Here is a 15,789-nt window from a genome sequence, read left to right as displayed (position 1 = left end):
CTAAGTCATCATTAAGTAAAGCATGAATTTGAACTCCTGACCTCCTGATTCTGACAAGCATTATTAATATGATGGGTTATACCTCTCCCAGACCTAGTCATACATAATCTCCAAAGCTCTAAGTCAGATATAATTCAAATGGATTGATGAGTGAGTGCCATTCCTGTGTGTCTGTGTGTTCGTATGTGTCTATGTGTGTGTATGTATATGTATATCATATACACACATGTACATGTACACACACATAAACACACATGCACATACATAGGAGCAATCACATGAATGCCAGGATGACCTCTAACTCATCATGCATTTTCCATGAATTTGAACTCCTGATCATCTTGACTCTGGCAAGGGTCTTTACTTGGTGAGTGAAACCTCACCCTTGCCCAGTCAGACATAATCTCTAAGACTCTAAGTCACATATCATTCAAATAGATCGATGAGTAGCAGTTTTGTGTTTGTGTGCGTGTTTGTATGGGTATGTGTGTATGTATATGTATACTCATATACACACATGCACATGCACACATACATATACACACAGGCACATACATTGGGGGCACCACATGAATCGGAAGCTGATCCTGGACTTATCATGAAGTTGAGAATGAATTTCGACTCCTGATTGTCCTGATTACCAATAATTTTCACCTTGTGAGTGAGAGCACTCACTGGCTCAGCACTACATAATCTCTAAAACTCTAAGTCACCTGTCATTCAAATGGATTGATAAGTGTCCTTCCAGTGGGGGTTGGTGGTGTATCTATGTTTTGCATGGGTGTGTATGTATATTTATATTCATATAAACACATGCATATATAAAAACATGCACATACATTGGGGGAATCACATGAATCCAGGCTGATCTCTAACTTACCATGAAGTTAAGCATGAATTTGTCACCTGATCTTCCTGACTCTGGGAAGGGTCTTCACCTGGTGAGTGAGACCTCTCCCTGGCCCAGTCGTACAGAATCTCTAAGAATCTAAGTTACATATCATTCAAATGGATCAATGAATGCCATTCCTCTGTGTGTGTGTGTGTGTGTGTGTGTGTGTGTGTGTGCGCACACACGCATGTGCACGCACTTGTGTTTATATGTGTGTGTAAGTTATATATTTTATATACAAACATACACATGGACACACAATTTTACTGACATGCACATACATGGTGGGCATCACATGAATCACAGACTGACCTTTAAATCCTCATGAAGTTAAGCATGAATTTGAACTCCTGATCCTCTTAACCCTGGCAAGAATTTTGACCTGGTGAGTGAGAGCACTCTCTGACCTAGTACTATATAATCTCTAAAACTCTAAGTCACATATCATTCAAATGGATAAATGAGTGTCATTCGTCTGTGTGTGTGTGTGTGTTGCGTGTGTGTGTATGTGTGTGTATGTATACATATATTCATCTACACACATGCACGTGCACACACACGTAAACACACATGCACATACATGGGGGGCATAACATGAATGTCCGGATGATCACTAACTGAAATTGAGCATGAATTTGAACTCCTGATCCTCCTGACTCTGTCAACCATTTTCACCTGGTGAGTGAGACTGTTCATTGATACACTACTGCATAATCTATATGACTCTAAGTCACATATCATTCAAATTGATCAATGAGTGCCATTCCTCTGTGTGTGTGTGCGTGTGTCCGTGCATGCGTGTGTATATGGGTGTGTATGTATATGTATATTCATACAGACACACATACATGCACACACAAGTATACACACATGCACATATATAGGGGGCATCGTATGAATCCAGGATGATCTCTTACTCCTCATGAAGTTAAGAATGATTTTCAACTCCTTTACCTCCTGATCTTAGCAAGGGTTTTCACCAGGTGTGTGAGAATTGACACTGGCCCTGTCATACATAATCTCCAAAGCTCTAAGTCACATATCATTCAAATGGATCAATGAGTGCCATTCCTACATGTGTGTTTGCATGCATGTATATGTGTGTATGTAAATGTATATTCATATAAACACATGTACATGCACACACTTATGCACACATGCACATAACATAGGGGGCATCATATGAATCCCAGACTGATTGCTAACTCATCATGAATTAAGCATGAATTTGAACTCCTGATCCTCCTGACTCTGGCAAGAGTATTCACCTCCTAACTGAGATATAGCTCTGCATAAACTCTAAAGCTCTAAGTCACATATCATTCAAAAGGATATATGAGTGCCATTCCTGTGTGTGCTTGCATATATATGCATATTCATATAGAGAAGTGAATATGCACACAAATATACACACATGCATATTCTCGGTGGGCATTACATGAATCACACGCTGATCTCTAAGTCATCATGATGTTAAACATGAATTTGAACTCCAGATCCTCCTGACTCTGGAAAGAGTATTCACCTCCTAATTGAGACATAGCTCTGGATCAGTACTGCATAAGCACTAAAGCTCTATGGCACATATCATTTAAAAGGATATATGAGTGACATTACTGTGTGTGCATGTGTGTATGTGCATATTCATATAGAGAAGCGAATATGCACACAGCTATGCACACATGCACATTCTTGGTGGACATCACATGAATCGCATGCTGATCTCTATCTCATCACAAAGTTAAACATGAATTTGAACTCCAGATCCTCCTGACCCTGGAAAGTTTATTCACCTCCTGACTGAGACATAGCTCTGGCCCAGTACTGCATAAGCTCTAAAGCGCTAAGTCACATATCATTCAAAAGGATATATGAGTGCTATTCCTGTGTGTGCTTGCATGTATGTGCATATTCATATAGAGAAGTGAATATGCACACAAATATACACACATGCACATTTTTAGTGGGCATCACGTGAATCGCATGCTGATCTCTAACTCATCGTGAAGTTAAGCATGAATTTGAACTCCTGATCCTCCTGACTCTGGTGAGTGAGACCTCTCCTTGACCCATTTATACATATCTCTAAAACACTAAGTTACATATCATTCAAATGGATCGGAGTGTCAATTTTGAGTTTGTGTGTGTGTGTGTGTGTGTGTGTGTGTGTGTACTTGTGTGTGTCTCTGTGTGTGTGCATGTAGTGTTGGTTAGTTTATATGTGTATATTTATATGCACATATTTACATGCAAACATGCATATATGCACACATGCACATACATAGGGGACATCCCAGGCTGATTTTTTTTTTAATTTTTGAATTTTTTTTTAAAGATTTCTTTATTATATGTAAGTGCACTGTAGCTGTCTTCAGACACTCCAGAAGAGGGCGCCAGATCTTGTTACAGATGGTTGTGAGCCACCATGTGGTTGCTGGGATTTGAACTCTGGACCTTCAGAAGAGCAGTCGGGTGCTCTTACCCACTGAGCCATCTCACCAGCCCCCAGGCTGATTTGTAACTCTTCATGAAGTTAATTATGAATCTGAACTCTCTCTTCTCCTGACTCTAGCAAGCGTTTTTACTTTGTGAGTGAGATTCTCACTCACCCAGTACTACATAGTATTTAAAGCTCTAAATTATATAACATACAAATGGATCAATGAGTGCCATTTATGTGTGTGTGTCCATGCATGCATGTATGTTTGTGTGTATATATATTCATATACACATATACACATGAACACACACTTATGTATACACATATGCGCATACAAGGGGAGCATCACATGAATCCAGGCTGATCCCAAACTCTTCATGAAGTTAAGCATGAATTTCAACTCCCAATCCTCCTAACTCTTGCAAGGGTTTTAACCTGGTGTTTGAGACCTAACCCTAGGTCAGTACTACATAGTCTCCAAAGCTCTATGTCACATATCATTCAGTTGGATCGACGAGTGACATTCCTCCATGTGTGTGCTTTGGTCTGTATGTGTATGTATACTGATATACACACATGTACATGTACACCCAAATATACATACATGCAAATACATAGGGGGCATCACATGAATCCAGGATGATTTCTATCTCATTATGAAGTTAAGCATGAATTTGAACTCCAGATACTGATGACTCTGCCAAGAATTTTTACCTGGTGAATCAAAACTTTCAGTGGCCAAATACTACATAATCTCTAAAGTTCTAAGTCACAAATAATTCCAATGGATCGATGAGTGCCATTCATATGTGGATGTCACATGTATGTGTATGTATGAGTTTATGTATATGTATATTAATATACACACGTACACATGCACACACATACATACACACCTGTACAAACATAGGGGACATCACGAAAATCCTAGGCTCATCTCTAACTCATTGTGAAGTTAAGGATGAATTTGAACTCTGGAACCTACTGACTCTGGTAAATGTTATAACCTGCTGACTGAGACCCCTCTCAGGCCAAGTACTGTATAAACTCTAAAATCTGAGGTGACATATCATTCAAATGGATCAATGGGTGCCATTCATGTGTGTGTGTGTGTCTTTGCGTGCCTGTATATGATTGTATATATGGATATGTATATTCATATACAAACAGGCAAATGCACACAAAACTATACACACATGCACATACATGGGGTGCATCCCAGGAATGCCAGGCTGATCTCTAACTCATTATGAAGTTAGGCGTGAATTTGAACTCCAAATCCTTCTGACTATAGCAATCGTTTATACCTGGTAAGTAAAAAGTTTCATTGGCCCAGTACTACATAATTTCTAAAGCTGTAAATTACATATCAATAAAATGGATCGATGAATGTCATTCCTGTGTGTGTGTATGTATATGTATATGCATATACACACATATACATGCACACACAACTATATGCACATGCACAAACATGGGGGGCAAAACATGATTCACAGTTTGATCTCTAAATCCTCATGAATGTAAGCATGAATTTGAACTCCTGACTCTCCTGATTCTGATAAGCATTTTCACCTAAAAAGTGAGAGCACTCACTGGCCCAGGACTGCATAATCTCTAAATCTCTAAGTCACATATCATATCATTCAAATGGATAAATGAGTGCCACTCTTGTGTGTGTGTGTGTGTGTGTGTGCATGCTCACGTGCACGTGTGTCGCATGAGTGTGTATGTGTGTGTGTATGTATACATATATTCATATACACACATGCACATGCACACACACGTAAACACACATTCACATACACGGGTGGCTTTATATGAAAGCCAGGATGATCTCTAACTGAAGTTAAGCATGAATTTAAACTCCTGATCCTCCTGACTCTGTCAAGCGTTTTCACTTGGTGAGTGAAACCGTTCATTGACACACTTAATCTCTAAAACTCTAAGTCACATATAATTCAAATGGATTGATGAGTGCCATTCCTGTGTGTGTGTATTTGTGTGTGTGAATGCATGCGTGTGTATATGGGTGTGTATGTATATGCATATTCATATAGACACATATACATGCACACACAAGTATACACACATGCACATATATAGGGGGCATCACATGAATCGAGGCTGATCTCTAACTCATCATGGAATTAACCTTGAATTTCAGCTCCTGATCCTCCTGACTCTGGCAAGGGTTTTCACCTGGAGAGTGAGAGCTCTCCCTAGCCAGTACTACAGAATCTCCCAAGCTCTAAGTCACATATCATTCAAATGGTTCAATGAGTGCCATTCCTGCGTGTATGTGTGTGCATGTGTATATGTGTGTATATTTATATGTATATTAAATATAGACACATGTACAAGCACGTACAAGTATACACACTCACATATATAGCGGGCTGATCTCTAACTCATCATGAAATTAAGCATAAATTATTACTGCAGTTCTTACTTACTCTGGCAAGCGTTTTCACCTGGTAAGTGAGAGCTCTTTTGGGCAAAGTTATACTCAATCTCTAAACTCTAGGTTACATATCATTCAAATGGATTGATAAGTGGCAATTGTGGGTGTGTTTGTGAGTGAGTTTGTGTGGGTGTGCATGTTTGTGTGGGTGTGTATGTATATGTAAATTCATATATATACATTTTTGTGCACATATAAATATACACACAGGCACATACATAGGGGTCATCACATTAACATAAGGATGATCTCTAATGCATCATGAAGTTATTTATGAATTTGAACTCCTGATTTTCCTCACTCTGCAAAATGTTTTTGCCTGGTGAGTGAGATGTCTCACTGGCCCAGTACTATATAATATATAAAGCTAAAATTTACATATTATACAAATGGATCAATGAATGCCATTCCTGTATCTGTATCTGCAAATGCGTGTATATGTTTGTGTGTATGTATATGTACATTAATATACACACATGCACATGCACACAAAACTATACACACATGCACATACATTCGTGGGGGGCATCCCATGAATGCTAGGCTGATCTTCATCATGAAGTTAAGCATGAAATTCATCTCCTAATCCTCCTGAGTATGGCAAACATTGTTACCTGGTGAGTGAGATCTCTCCCTGGCACTGTCCTGCCTAACTCTCAACTCTCAAGCTCTAAGACACATATCATTCAAATGTATTGATGAGAGCCATTCGTGTGTGTGTGTGTGTGTGTGTGTGTGTGTGCGCACGCGCACGCGCATGAATGTGTAAGTGTGTGTATATTCATATTCATATACACAAATGAACATACACACACAAGACACACACATGCCCATACATAGGGTACATCCCTTGAATCCCATGCTGATCTCTAACTCATTATGAAGTTAAGCATGAATTTGAACTCTGGATACTGATGCTTCTGGCAAGTCTTTTTCCCTGGTGAGTGAAAAGTTTCAGTGGCCCAATACTACATAATCTCTAAAGCTCTAAGTCACATATCATTCAAATGGATCAACGAGTGCCATTCCTGTGTGTGTGTTTGTGCTTGCGTTTATACGTGTGTGTGTATGTATATGTATATTCATATACACACATGCACATGCACACACAACTATACACACATGCACATACATAGGGGGCATCATATGAATCACAGGCTAATGTCTAAATCCTCAGGAAGTTGAGCATGAATTTGAACTCCTGATTCTCCTGATTCTGGCAAGCATTTTCACCTTCTGAGTGAGACCATTCATTGGCCCAGTACTATATAATCTCTAAAACTATCAGTTACATATCATTAAAAGGGATTGATGAGTGTCATTCATATGTGTTGCATGCGTATGTATGTGTGTGTATGTGTATGTATATTCATATACACACATGCACATGCACACACACGTAAACACACATGCACATACATGGGTGGCTTAACATGAATGCCAGAATGATCTCTAACTGAAGGTAAGCATGAATTTGAACTCCTGATTCTCCTGACTCTGTCAATCATTTACACCTGGTGAGTGAGACTATTGACTGTCCCACTACTGCATGATCTCTAAAACTCTAAGTCACATATCATTCAAATGGATTGATAAGTGCCATTCCTGTGTGCATGTTTGTGTGTGCGTACGTGCGTGTGTGTGTATGTGTGTATGTATATGTATATGTATATACACACATACACATGCACACACAAGTACACACACATGCACATACATAGGGGCCATCACATAAATCCTAGGCTGATTTCTTTAATTATGAATTTGAACTCTTTATTCTTCTGACCCAGGATTCTCCTGGCAAGGATTTTAACCTGGTGTTTGAGGCTTCACCCTCGCTCAATACTACATAATCTCCAAAGCTCTGTATCATTCAAATGGATCGACAAGTGACATTCCTGCATGTATGTGTGTGCGTCTGTATGTGTACATATATTGATATGCACACATGTACATGCACACACAAGTATACACACATGCACATACATGGGGGGCATGACATGAATCCCAGTCTGATCTCTAACTCATCATGAAGTTAACCCTGAAGTTGAACTCTGGAACATACTGACTGTGGCAAGAGTATTCAGCTCATGAGTGAGACAACACACTGTCCCAGTACTGCATAAGTTCTAAAGCTCTGAGTTACATATTATTCAAAAGGATATATGAGTGCCATTACTCTGTCTGTGTGTCTGTGTGTGTGTGTGTGCATGTGTGTATATGCATATTCATATAGAGAAATGGATATGCACACAACTATACACACATGCACATTCTTAGTGGGCATCACATGAATCGCATGCTGATCTCCAACTCATCATGAAGTTAAACATGAATTTGAACTCATGATCCACCTGACTCTGGCAAGAGCATTCACATCCTAACTGAGACATAGCTCTGGCCTGGTACTGCATAAGCTCTAAAGCTCTGAGTCACATATCATTCAAAAGGATATGTCAGTGCCATTCCTGTGTGTGCTTGTGTGTATATGCATATTCATATAGAGAAGTGAATATGCACGCAACTATACACACATGCACATTCTTGATGGGCATCACATGAATCGCATGCTGATCTCTAACTCATCATGAAGTTAAGCATGAATTTGAACTCATGATCCTCCTGACACTGGCAAGAGTATTCACCTCCTAACTGAGAAATAGCTCTGACCATTCCTGTGAGTGTGTGTGCATGCGTGTATATACATATTCATATAGAGAAATGAATATGCAGACAACTATACACACGTGCACATTCTTGGTGGCCGTCACATGATTTGCATGCTGATCTCTAACTCATCACAAAGTTGAGCATGAATTTGGAATCCTGATCCTCCTGACTCTGGCAAGCATTTTCACCAGGTGAGTGAGATCACTCACTGGCCCAGTACTACAGCATCTCTAAAATTCTAAGTCACACATCATTCACATATCATTCAAATGGATCGATGAGTAACATTCGCGCGCGTGCGTGCGTGCGTGCGTGTGTGTGTGTGTGTGTGTGTGTGTGTGTTTCTGTGTGTGATTGTCTGTGTATGTGTGTGTATGTTTATATATATATGTGTGTGTGTGTGTGTGTGTGTGTGTGTATTCATATACACACCTGCACATACAAGTATACACACATGCACATACATAGGGGGAATCCCATGAATCCCGGGCTGATCTCTAACTCATCATGAAGTTAAGCATGAATTTGAACTCCTGATCCTCCTGACTCTGACTCCCAAGTTTTGGGATTACTGTTGTATGCCACTATGTCTTGAGGAATGTTAATATATTATTCTCTCTAATGCAACAAATGGTCAATAAAGTGGAATTTTTACAATGAACTAAGGACAACTTCTCAGGTTCTTCATTTAAGGAGAATTAGAATTGAGAGGCATCATTTTGTGCTGCGGTGGTAATTTAAATACACCTGTCCTTCCTAAATCGTATGCCTATTAGACATACAAATTGGCCCTAGAGACAAGCAAGTGTTACAATAAACAGTTTCCTTCACTCTTGACTCCTGCATTTCACAGCACAAATCCAATGTTTTCCACCTCAATTTGGAAGTCTCCCTCTTTGAAGATTACTATTAATCTTTGGTATTACATGACCAGAAGTATGCAGCTTATATATCCAAAATTTTTAGCTTATTTATGTGTTTATTTAAGCACTGTTGGTAGGGCCTGTAACACTGACTGTCCTTTATTGGGTTAAAACGGCAGGATCCAATCTCTAACAGCAAAACCCTAAGGCAGGGAGCTACTGCAAAGTTCCTGTCTTTCCCAGCTTAGAAGGTTTTTCTCTAAAGTCGAGGTCAGATATATTTTGCTTTCTCTTTTAAAAGATAGCAAAGTCAAAACAACATAAGAAGTGATCTGTGTTCTTGGCATGTCTCTCTCCCATGTTTCCTTCTACCAAAAGACTGTAGAAGACCAAGCAACATCCAATTGCCAGAAGGATTCATGATTTTCAAACAAATATAAGCACACAAGAAAACCTTTGAAATCTCTCGGGAATATGCAGATTATAGCTTACACATCCTACCTACCAACCCCAATGTTCAATATTAAAACAGACATAAAAAAAATCGTCTCCTTTCACACATTAATTAAATATGGAATGGTGTTTGCAAAATCCTGCACTAGGGTTCCCAGCCCTCACAGTAAGATAAGACATGAGATGAACAACCTCAAAAGGAAACCACTAAGCCACATTACAAAACCCACCAGTATCAATTTGCATTCGTTTTAATTACCAAGATAAATATAATCTACTCTCAGGAGATGAAACCAGAGTCCAATAAGCCAAGCCACGACTGTGGTATAACCACCAACATTTCGAAAATTACACCTTCAAACTGTAGTTCACCAACTGCTCTCAAGCAGATAGACCAATTACCCAAGGGAAAGGCACGGCCCACTAACATCTGCCAGCCCTGACTAAGGCCACTCGAACTGCCCTGAAGAATAGCCTGCCTGGGATGCTAGCCCTAGGAACAACAGCAAAGGGCAGTTATAGTTAGTACGCCTATTCAGAGAAGCATTCATCTGGGATTCTAAGGCCAGAATTCAGACAACCTCTCAGGATTTCATAAATTACTTAACACAACTGAGGTTGGAGTTCCCTGGGGCGAAAAAATAATAATAATAATAATTGGGGTTTAAATGAGATAGTTTTTACAACCCATTTCAAATGAGAAACCTACTTGAGTGCTAAAATCCCTAATGTAGTAGGACCTGGGATTTAAACGGTTAACACATCCTCCTGTGTACTCTACATCTGCGGAGTACTTGGAACATTGCTCTGCATTTCACACTGCTGTACCTGCCTAAGTGCACAGGAGCTGTGCTTGCTACCAGTACAGCAAACACTATTTGTTTCTCTAACTCATTGAACCCTGTGAATTTGTTTCTGGGTGCTACCTTAAAATGACCATGCAGTCCCCCAGTGAAAGCTCTGAAATGCAAACTTGACATTTAGTTCAGGTAACAACAACAAGAACCCAAACACAAATACACAGAGGGCCCACAGACCGGAGCCTTTCCACCATCACCAGGTGTAGTAGGCACGGTGACCCCAGCTCCTGTCTGTCACTCAAATCCTTGTTTCTCTGGGCATGGCAAATGATAGGAACTGTCGATAACGAAGAGTCCTCAGGACACGACGTGTGAGGACACAATGATCAGAAACCTCATAGATGGTTCGCTGCCATGTCACCGGCCCACAAAACTACACATCTGTAATCTGAAGAGTCAACTGCTGAAATGGAGAGGTGCAGGAGCACCTCTGCCATAGAGAGGAGGACAGAAGAGAAATGAGGGTCAGAGCCCAGCAAGGGCAGCGATGCTGAAGATAAGCTACACACAACACAGCTCCTGTCAGCCAGCTAGCAAATGTGACATCTTAAGTTATCCCATAATCCCTATGCATATGAAAAGGGCTCATGCAAAACCTCTTTGTGTTTGAGGTAGTATGTAGCAATCTGTCCCATTAAGTTTATTTTTCTAATCTTTCTCCAATTTCTCTCCTGCCAGTCCATTTACTTAATATGTAAGGAATATATAAGTATAAGGCTAGCCTGGGCTATATGGTTTCATGTAGTCCAGGCTAGCCTTATACTCACTATGTAGCTGAGGATCATCTTGTATCCCTAGTTTTCCTGCCTCTACTGTCGGAGCACACCACCATGTAGGGCCTCATTTTTCATGTATTGTTTGTTGTCCCCACTGAGCAAACCTTGGACATGATAGCATTAAGTGAAGTATCATAATTATTATGTTAAAATTTTGGACCCTAAGAGTATCTGAGCAGTGGAGTATCTGAGACACTGAAGTCTAAAGAAATACACCATTGCCATTTTTGTTGTACATACTTCTCAGGCCTTTTCATTATCTTTAACTTCTATCACTCGGAGGCAGCATCATGGTACCTGAATCCCTCACTACACAGCATCAGAGAGAAGCAGCGATACATGGACCATCTAGTGGAAGAACTGCCTTGCTCTTGACCCTGATAATCAAACCCCACAAACCTTCCAAGGGGTGGAGCGATGGTGACATCCATGTCAATCAATACAGAAGAACCCTTCCCCTGCATGGCAGGTCAATTCACACTACAACTTGTACAGGAAAACATGATGATGTCATGTCAGAGACAAGAAGACACCAGCCTGGACTACTTCAACCCCACACATTTTCATAGATTACAAACCTTTGGGAGGAGCGAGGTTGACTCCGTTTTTAAGGCACCACTGTACTGGCAAAATCCCCAAAGAATCTGCATGGCACAGCATCGTAGGTTTATCAGCTTCAGGTCTTAGGTCATCAATGGCCACTTGGAAAAATTTACTATTAAAAACCTTTAAAAAAAAAAAGAAAGAAAGAAAGAAAGAAAAGAAAAAGGAAATGTTAATTTCTCAGTGTTACACATACAAATCCTGACATTGTCCCAATGACACTGAACATATCCTATCAAACTGACTTTAGCACAAACCAGCATTTCAGTACCTATTACTGAACCCAGTGGATAAGAAATCAGACTCAGTCGTGGTGCTCACATACATGGAGAGAGGAATAAAGGGAGAAAATGAAAACCAAAATTTAAAAAAAGACCTAGAAATATAAAACAATGGCCTCATATGAAGAAAAGCAAACCGACAGACAGACAGACAACCAGTTCCAGTCCTTGGAAAAATAAACTAGGTATTTAAAAGCCAAAATGGCACCTTGGCCTCTACAGCAGGGACCAAACTCCTCACAGCAGATCCTTCAAACCCTCTGGCTTCAGCCCTGGCAGACATCTAGACCCCTGTGCATTACAGCCTTCAAAATACAACATCCTGTAGTCAGAGAGAAAATCACATATGCAGAAAAACCTGTCTTTACTTCATGTTCCCCTCCATCACCTGTCACCTGTCACCACCAAAATATCAGATATTCTTTGAGGACAGCGACCTCCTTTATTCATCAAATGATTTGCAGAGGCATAGAAAATGTTTTGTAGATGAATGTACAGCGAATGAGACAAAAATGAACAAGCAGGTCTAGTTGGTGGAACTCTGTCAGTCCAGCTATGGAGACTGAGTCTGGGCAGGGGATGGGGGTCGGGGGGGGGCGCATGTTCACAAGCTTGCCAACTGTCTGGGATACAGAGTGAGCTAAAGACCAGCCGAGGGAAACTAGTGAGACTCTGGCTCAAAGTAAAACAAAATAAAGAAACCTAAGAAGGACTCAGAATACAGCCCACTAGTAGAGCACTTGCTTATTAGCATGTGCCAGGTTTTAGATTTAAGCTCCAATACTGCAAAGAAAGAAAGAAAGAAAGAAAGAAAGAAAGAAAGAAAGAAAGAAAGAAAGAAAGAAAGAAAGAAAGAAAGAAAGAAAGAAAGAAAGTTCTAAGCAGATAGCAAAATCAGATGCCTCCCCCTCTCCTCCCACAAGTTCGCACATGTATGCAGGCAGGCACTCACTCATGCACACACACACACACACACACACACACACACACACACATACACACACTTCCTTTACATTTATACTAAGCTCTGCTTCCTAGCTCCCTTCATTACAAAGTATGTTGTAGACTAAATCTATAAGCAGGAGTAGGAAGTCTAAACCTCACCTCTATGCTCTGATTCCAGTAACTATCTCTAATTGTAGTCACTGGGCAGTTGCCTTTGAAAAATCTACTTTGAGAAGCGTAGACTCAAGCTAGGCATGGTGACGCAAGCCTGCAATGCTAACCCCAAATATGGAGGCATGAGGTTCAGAGGTTTAAGGTCAGCCTGGGTCACATGAGACCCTATTTAAAAACAGTTTTGTTTTTTACTTTAAAAGGGGGGGAGGGGATGGATCATGCATGGCCAGCTTGCCTAGGAAAACATTTCCTGATGGTGATTACATTTAAAAACACTCCCAGGACTGCAGAGATGGCCCTCGGCTTAAGAGCACCCAAGTTCTTCCAGAGGACCCCAGTTCAATTCTGAGCCCCCACATGGTGGCCGACACCTGTTTGTAACTCTATTCCCAAGGGATCTGGTGCCCTCTTCTGGCTTCGTTCGGCAAGCACTAGCCATGTATACAGTGCATAGGCATAACATGCAGGTAAAAACACCCATACATATAAAACAAAAATCACAGAGCGTGAAACCACAGTCGTCCCGCCAGTCACTGCTCTCATGAACCCCTTCCTGGGATCTATTTATTTACTCATTCATTCTCTTGGTTGTCTGATTCTCTGGAGTATAATGTATACCTGATAACAACAGGGAATCAGTTGGTCTATGACTCAGTGTCCAGAGCAACGCCTATGACTACTCAAAAGCTCTCTGGAAGATCCTACCACACATACACACGGGTCCTCACATACGGTAAGCTGTCCTGGCGGCAGGGTACCTAAGCACTGTGGGACCCTGATCTCCAGGATCCATCCATCAAACTTCACATTGATGTGAGAAGACTTCAGAGAAAAGTCAGGAAGTCCCTTCCCATCTCTCAGGACTCACGTTCCCAGGGATGAAAAGCTCTGCTCTGTGTTCCCTCTGGCATGGAGCTCACGGGTCTCTTGTGCCCTGGCCTTTCTTCAATGCAACCTACTTCACATGCTAACATCTCACCTTTCAATGTTTGAAATACCAGAACCAGCCCTGCTCCACTGCTAAAGCCTCTCCGCTTACCCTAGGGCACCTCTGCATTGAGCTGTATGCTTTAATATCGTTTACTCTATTTTCTTCCGGGCTTTCAGGTAGAAAAACCTTAAAGGGGTGCCTGTGTGAAACTTTCACTGTAAAAAGTAATGAGAGCACAGTGTGTGATGTTCTCGAGCAAAATATCCTAAAACATAAATATGTTTCAAGTATTTTTAAACCTCAGACATGTATGTAGTGAACTGTGATCATACCCACTCCAGGTATCGCCTCTAGTGAAGATATATCCAATATATATTTATAAATACCTTCTACATGAAGAATATTCTGGTGAATCATACATGATGATGTGTCCTGAATTTATCTGAAGAGGTTCTTAGAGACAAGATCACACGTTCCAATTCGCGCATTAAAACAAATGGACAATCAGAAAATGGGATACAAATGAGGCAGAATGGCATTACATACTTCCTCTCGAATACAAGTGCAAAATAGTATGAAGAATGTAGTTTCAGAATACCTGCAAATTCTTCTGTCTCCCAGTGAGACGACGTAAGGGGAAATGACTGAACACACAACCTGTCGCTGACTGTCTATCCAAATTGAGGCTACCAATAAGAAATGTGTCACTCTCTAATGGTGAATATCACAATAATTTAAAGGCATAAAAAACGTGCGAAATGTCTGCCTGCTTGTTTCCTAAAATTCAGGGGAAGCTGGCACTGTAGTGCTCTAGACAAGTTCATATACTCATTTAGAAAAAGAAGAAGAAAGCTATATGCCATGACTACAATCAATTCACATGTTTTTAATATAGTGTCACCACTAATTTCCTGAAATTGTAACAAATCATGAAAGAATAGGAAGGAAGGAAGGAAGGAAGGAAGGAAGGAAGGAAGGAAGGAAGGAAGGAAGGAAAAGTTAATTATAATAATATTTGATTTACTACAAAAATATATCCACCTTCCTTTGGAAATAGAAATTAAACTGCAATTGACCTTAAATCTTTAATCAAATTCTTCCTCCGAATAAAAAGCGTCATAAACTGAAGACACATTTGACAAAAAAAAAAAAAAAAAAAGTCAGCTTGTCAGCATCTTCTACCACTTAACAAAAGCTAGTATTTAAGGTGAAAAATACACAATGTGAATTTGACCACTGGTAAAACCACCGGGATTTCTCTTATGAAGAAGAGATAATCTCAATAATCATAGAATCTCAAAGGACTACCAGATCAGAATAAAAACACCTTTACGCAATGAGGGAATTTCGTTTTTACTGACAATCTTGGAAGCAGGTGACTTCCTTTAACCAATGAAAGCAGATGAGAAGGAGGAGGAGGAGGAGGAGGAGGAGGAG

The 15,789-nt window shown here is 40.3% G+C and overlaps 1 protein-coding gene across 4 annotated transcripts in view; it reads right to left on the bottom strand.

Moving 5' to 3' along the window:
- Sfmbt2 (Scm like with four mbt domains 2) overlaps positions 1-15,789 on the bottom strand; it is a 186,876-nt gene that overhangs the window by 81,498 nt on the left and 89,589 nt on the right. For all 4 annotated transcript variants that reach the window (XM_029547654.1, XM_021215581.2, XM_029547653.1 and 1 more), the window contains one exon: positions 11,997-12,144. In XM_029547654.1, the coding sequence (XP_029403514.1) occupies positions 11,997-12,144 (148 nt within the window). The remainder of the gene's footprint in view (positions 1-11,996; positions 12,145-15,789) is intronic.

Source organism: Mus pahari, chromosome 16, assembly GCF_900095145.1.
Source record: "Mus pahari chromosome 16, PAHARI_EIJ_v1.1, whole genome shotgun sequence".
NCBI classification, from domain to species: domain Eukaryota; kingdom Metazoa; phylum Chordata; class Mammalia; order Rodentia; family Muridae; genus Mus; species Mus pahari.
Note: the sequence above shows the minus strand (reverse complement) of the source record. Positions and strands in the feature narration are given on the sequence as shown.